The 6,563-nt window shown below is 37.1% G+C and overlaps 2 protein-coding genes across 3 annotated transcripts in view; both read right to left on the bottom strand.

Annotated features, from left to right (window-relative positions):
- The window catches only part of LOC132142716 (UTP--glucose-1-phosphate uridylyltransferase-like), a 14,415-nt gene extending 8,024 nt beyond the window's left edge, over nt 1-6,391 (bottom strand). The window contains exons 1-4 of one of the 2 annotated variants that reach the window (XM_059552800.1): nt 6,352-6,391; nt 4,384-4,511; nt 2,680-2,787; nt 111-296 (exon numbers count right to left, since the gene is read on the bottom strand). In XM_059552800.1, coding sequence (XP_059408783.1) covers nt 111-296; nt 2,680-2,787; nt 4,384-4,482 — 393 coding nt within the window. In that variant the 5' untranslated portion in view covers nt 4,483-4,511; nt 6,352-6,391. Of the gene's footprint in view, nt 1-110; nt 297-2,679; nt 2,788-4,383; nt 4,512-5,199; nt 5,508-6,351 lie in introns of those variants that run through there. The other variant, XM_059552799.1, reaches the window with a different exon arrangement.
- Nucleotides 1-6,563, bottom strand: part of LOC132142722 (BTB/POZ domain-containing protein 3-like) — a 285,051-nt gene that overhangs the window by 132,180 nt on the left and 146,308 nt on the right. The window lies entirely within an intron of this gene.

Here is a 6,563-nt window from a genome sequence, read left to right as displayed (position 1 = left end):
TCTTTTACGGAGAAGCCGGGACTATTGTTATCATGTTATACTCTCTCCCATTCATAAGTAATAGGAGTGCACCATCTTTAGTAGTCTTTGAGACATATGTGGTGTAATACCTCGATCTGCTGTACGGTCAGGTCCAGGAAAGTGTTTTCGTTACGGACACTGATGAGACTTTTGGGTCCTTTGCAGCCCATGCTGGTCCCCAAACCTCCATTGAGCTTCACCACAGCCAGTTTATTAAGGCTGGACGCCACATCGGCAGGAAGACCCTTCAACTTGATCTTCTCATAGGGCTGAATCTGTCGAGCGAAATACACATGCAAACTGAGCTCTATGATGTTCAGCTGAGATTTACAGATCAGTACACACACAGACATTACCAGGATACATCTCAGGACACAGAAACCTTGTGTGGAGTGGACTGAAAGTAATTAATTATCTGAAGTGTGCTTTCTTCACACTTTTTTTTACTTGATTAGAAATGCACTGCAGGCCTACAATCTGGTTTTATTAGAGGAAACTCTTCATGAAGATAACAGGACACCCATTTTAATCGGAGCAAAAGGTTTTGGGACATATAATTAGGTTTGAGAAAAACCGTTGATTCATTTGTGAGTGCAGAGTTTATTTACTCCAGTCAAACAGAGCTGATGGTCCTTCGAACTGACCTTGAAATATCTCCTGTCTTGCAAAGGCATTAACCTTGAGATCATGACATGAAGAGCAGCAAACTGTGAGCGCTACTAAAAAAAGAGATTTGTATACAGTATTATTAATTATGAAATATGAGCTGATTTGATCTGATCTCTTGAATTTGGGTGTGCTCCTTTTGATAAGAGCTTCCGGTCTTGCACACACACTGACTTCATGAACCATGAGTTCAAATTGTGTAATGCGTTCTTCCTAGTTTCATCGAAGCAACATTTATGTCACATTCTGGTGAAGCTCAACTTGTACCAAACAAAATGTCAATAGATGCTCTTTTGGATTGGCGGTAAACTTCTGAAAGAGTTCATACAATTTATAATATATTGATAGAATAGATTGAAAAAATCGGTTTCTCTTCATATAACCCCTTTTAAAGAAGTATATTCAAGGTGACAGACAGTAAAGTTAAAACCAGACTGCACGTCTGCCAGTGTGACCAAACAAAACATCTGAGACACTGAGTAAGAAAACTAAACGCACACAAATACTCAGCTGACCAATCAAGCATCCAGCCAGTGAGCACTTCCATGGATGAGGACTGAAATGCAACCATTGAGAGTTACGCTTTAAGCTTCAAGTGTCGATTTAGAAGCAGCTGTGATGTTTATTTAGTAATGGGTTTGATGAGTCTCGACCTACTGGAGCTATGATTCGTCCTGCATTACTATGTGCTGTAACATGAGTTTCTCAGCGGCACGTTGAAAAGAAATGTCAGCAAAGGTTGTGGGATACTGGAAGTGCTGTGCTATTTATAGTCTAACCTTCTGTGAGGAGATATTTGAAGAGGTTGTAGAGTTATTTGGGGACAGGATTAACAGGGAAATGTCATGGACTTGATAAACCTCACATACACTGACTGCTTTCTCACTGTACACCGGCTTTGTGTATGTGGTGATAGGAAAGACTGCGAAGCACATGTAGACTGACATCAGTCCTTCAAAAAACTCATATCCTGCTAAAATATAAAAAGAAATGCCCATATTATGCCATTTCGAACATTGCCTTTCATGCAATGTGTAATGTAGCTGTATGTGAATATAAACAACCTACAAAGTTGTAAAGTGTGCAATAAAGAATTAACTCTGAACAGCCTGAACTGTCAGTAATTAGAATCTCACTTCTGTGATTTCTACACGTCAATGGTAACACATTTGCATAATGCCTGTCTATGTTTTACACTGAAAAGCCGTGAACAGCTTGAGCCACCCTCAAACACAGTTACTTGTTCATGTCGAAAAGATGCTGTGTCCTACACTGTAAAAGTACATTTGTTTTATTTCATTTCCGAAAGATGAGGCTGCAAAGAATCAGTGGTTAAAATTCATTTTCTCCACTGTAGCACAGCAGTGCAACAACCCCAAACTTTTTTTTTATTTTCTATTGAATGTTAAAAATATTTCATGGCATTGGGCATATCGTTTCCAACACACGCTGTACGTGGTAGACCAATCACAGCTGACTGGGCCATCTGACCAATCAGAGCAGAGTAAGCTCACAGAAAGGAGTGGTTTAGAAAGACTAATCATTTGAGAACTGTTGGAAATTGGTGATATTAAATGCATATTTTGAAAAAAAAATTTTGACCTTGCATTTTGACCTATTTTATTGCACACCTATTATAAGAGACACCCAAAACAATATTAGGAACCTTAAAAATGGCATATTAGAGGCACTTTAATATTTTATAAGCTAATGATATACAAAGGGCATGGAAATTAGAATAGATAATCTTGTTTTAAAGTAAAAAAAAATACATTTAAAGTTCAGACTGTTTCAATTAATCATTTCATGAATTTGATGAATTTCAATATTGATGTAATATTAAATAAACACTGCTGTAATATTGTAATATTGCTGAAAATAAATCTATTTAAATATTTTTTTACTAGCTGGATTTTAATACCAAAATCTTTATTACTCATCTATTACTCATTTATTAAGTCACATAAGGTATTGTGCAGTCATTGGTCTCACTGAGTCTTCGGGGGGTCTCTGGATCTTGGCCCAGTCAATAGACGGACCCTTCTCCTGAAGGAAACGGTGAAAGAGCTTAGTGAAGCCCTCAAAGTCCTTCCTGGAGACCTGCAAGAGGCACAAATAAGAATATTACAGTTCAAGTTTTTAAAATCTCAGTCCCTTTGTCATTTTTAGGATGTTTAAGTTCAATATAATGGTTATCATTTCAGGGCCAATAGTGAAGAATCGTTTTTCTATTCTATAAGCATGGTGAGTCTATAGCTTATTCCCATTCTGCTAGGTAAATGTGTGTGTGTGGCAGTGTTGGTGTAGTTACTCAAATGTAATTAGTTACTAGTTACTTCTGTAAATTGTAATGAGATTACTTTACTAGTTACTGCATTTGAAAAGTAACTTCACTACTAATTACTTTACTTTTTTTAGGGCCCTATAAAATCCATTTTATTTTTTCCAAATGCTGCTTTCCGTTGAATTTTTTTTAAAGTTTAACAAAAATTACATGTTAAAGGCCCTATGAAATGTTTTATTTTTTCTTCACCATATGTTTTATTTTTTTTATCATGTGTAGTTATTTAAATGCATAAAAACAACTTATTGTATTAAATTTTTCTGAGAAGATGCGCAAATCCACGTTCATTTTCAGCATTTATTTGCGCATCTTCTCAGTTAACAACGGCTCTGTGTAGTAACAGCTGCTCTATGTGAAATCAGCACCTGAGGGAATTTACCGCTGATTAGAGAACCGGCTTTACTGACGAGATGCGCATTAACGATCGGCCGATTGTGATCGGAGTAACCCTACCTTATGAAATGTTTTTTTCCCCCTCAGAAATTCTGTTGTGTATTTACATTTTTCTGGGCATCAAATGAACGCATAAAACATTCATTTAGATTTTCTCTCACAAACTATGCAGCATATAGTAAAAACAATTGCACAAATTGTCTTCAACAATACAGTGCAAAAACAGTGCAAATGATTCACAAACTACACACGAAATGAGTGAGAAATATTCAGAGTGCAACAGAAAAAAAATAGTGCAACTAGCTTTATGAACTGTATAATTATATAATGATTTACTTAGTATACATAATATAAATGATCGATCCGTTGGCTGTAATCTGTGTCAGAATCAATTTTACCGGTATATCCCCTAGTGACCCAAGACATAAATTCCAGTGCTTTATCAGATATTCATCCTTGTTTTTGATTTGTTTTATGTCAAAGTACTCTGTCGTGTGTTTTTGTGCTTTTTTCTCATGCAAATGAGTTATTGTGTGTTTGTATTCATGCACTCACGACGGTCTTTACTCTCACTTTGTTTTTGTTCATTTTCCAAAGCAATATGTTAAGTAGTAGTTCAAAAGACTACTTATTGGTTTAATATGGGACAGTGTGAACTTTAAACACAGCCAAACACAGCTTGTGTAACGCAGGAAAGTGCGTTCCTATAGTCTAGTAAAGTAGTGTAGTTACCAATATTATAAGTGTAATGCGTTACTTTACTTCGTTACCCAAAAAAGTAATATAGTTACTGTAATCCGTTACTTTGTAACTCGTTAACCCCAACACTGGTGTGCGGTGATATATTTGGGAACATGCATGAGCTGGGGTTTAGATGTACATGGAGTCAAGGACAGAAGCACCACTGGAACGTGTTTGTCACTCAGCCGAGCACATCGTTTGCAGGACAGGGGTCTTACCTCCGTCTCTGATGGCTTGGCAGTGGTCAGCAGCTTCTCCAACTCTGTGTGCATGGAGCTCTCTTGCTGCAATCTCAGCTTCTCCTGAAACTCCACCATCCCTGCATTAGGGCTGTTTCTATACAGAGCTAGACAGTCATACAAACACAGAGAAAGAAAACAATGACAAAAACTTTAATTGCTGTGATGACATTGCAACTGATGATTATTATTGTCTTTCTTAGGACTATTTCGTTCAACCATGGTTTTTGGTTTTCTGAAGTGACTTGGAGTAGAATTTAAATAATTCTAGTAAACAACCAGTCAAAAGTTTGGAACAATTAGAATGTCTAAGAATATTTTTAGAATTAGAAATTAGAATATTTTTTAAACAAATCTCTTCTGCTCACCGAGGCTGCATTTATTTGATCAAAAATACAATAAAAAAGTAATATTAGTAATAATAAAGTATTAATACTTTTATTAGTATTAACTGCGCACCAATATTAACAGATAATTTACCAGCAAATCAGCATATAAGAATGATTTCTAAAGGATCATGTGACACTGGAGTAATTACGAAATTTCAGTTTTGCATCACAGGAATAAAATATATTATAAAATATATTTAAATAGAAAATAGTTATTTAACATCTAAAATTAATTATTTTGTTTGCCATTTTAAATTGAAAATACCACAATATGACGGTTTACTGTATTTTTGTTTAAACAAATGCTGCCTTGGTGAGCATCATAAACTTATTTCAAAAAACATTAAATTTTTGATTGTTATACTACAAATAACCACCTTATTGTAAGGCTGAATACACCACTTACCAGAAACAACAGACATGTTTAAAAAACAACTTCTGCCAGCTCTCAGGTTTAAAAAAAAAACTTTATATATAAATCCTGAATTGATTTCACCAGTCAAGAAAGGTCCGAATCACAAACCTAATACTGTTTAACAGTTTCCTCTTTTGCATGAAACTACAACTGTCTCAATGTAGAGTAAGCAGACAAAAGACGATTTGAGAACCTCCGATCTTTAAAAAAAAAAAGAAAAAAAAAGAAAAGCTATAATGTTCAAAACCGTGCAACTAGCTCCCAGCATCCGAACTCGAACCGAGCAGTCAGTAGCGCCTCGGATCTTTTGAAGTCGGATCAGATTTCAGACAGATCCATGCACAGCACATCCGATCAGAGCTTTGTAATGCACCGCTGATGGAGTTGCGCAGAGAGAGAAACAGAAGAGCGCACGAGTCTTTTAACAAAGACCAGCACTGCCCACCCGTCACGTCACGCACTCGGGAAAAAGTAAACATGTCCAGAAACGGTGAACAACCTTTGTAGATACTCTATGTAATGTGCCAGGTCATTTATTAATCAGTACTTAACGCTTTTTCACATACAGTAGAACGCGTTCTTGGGTCCATCTGCTGTAACTTGTGGGAGTGTTTGATTCAGTGACTCGAATCTTTAAAATTCGGTCACTTAAAAGACTCGTTTACTGAACCTTGCCTTTGGGTTCAATCGTTACTATGTGAATCCAATTAATTAAAAACACAAAGTGTATATACTTAAGGTTTTAAAGAACTTTCAAACTGGATGTGCAGCGACTGTTAGCCATTTCACCACCACTTGATTGTTTTAGCCGCTTTGTAATTCTTCTAGCACGTTTAAACACATTAAATGTCAAGTTTGAAAGCAGCACACAGTTAATGTATGAGAGTGAATTGACTTTTTCTGCTTGAATACAGACCTAACTAACTGCTTCTGTCTGCCCAAAGTCACAGAAACCCAGGATTAGGTCTGTCATGAACTTTGTCATACAAGAACTCCAAGGTCATCGGCCACTTGCGAGCAAACACAAGCGCACTGCCCACAGCGCGTGCTTTTGAGGGGCTGGGGAACTATTATACTCAAGTACATCTAGACAGCAGGCAGGATTGCTTGCTCTCTTTTGACAAGCCATGCGAGGATACTCACGTCCACTGCTGCACACGCTGTTTCACGTGCGGAAGTGTCGCGTGAAATCGATGCGTGGGCATAATGTTTGTTCATGGACCAATCAGAGGAGGGGGCGGTCCCGCTCGACCAATCAAATGCCAGTCAATTGCGTTCTATTGGTTGATGGTGTTCGACTGCGTAAATATGTGAAACAGCGTCATCTCTTGGTCATGGTTGTAAACAAATAGGCT

The sequence above is a fragment of the Carassius carassius genome, chromosome 6 (genome assembly GCF_963082965.1).
Source record: "Carassius carassius chromosome 6, fCarCar2.1, whole genome shotgun sequence".
Classification (NCBI taxonomy): Eukaryota; Metazoa; Chordata; class Actinopteri; order Cypriniformes; family Cyprinidae; genus Carassius; species Carassius carassius.
The sequence above is the reverse complement of the archived record's forward strand: the minus strand, read 5'-3'. Positions and strand labels throughout refer to the sequence as shown.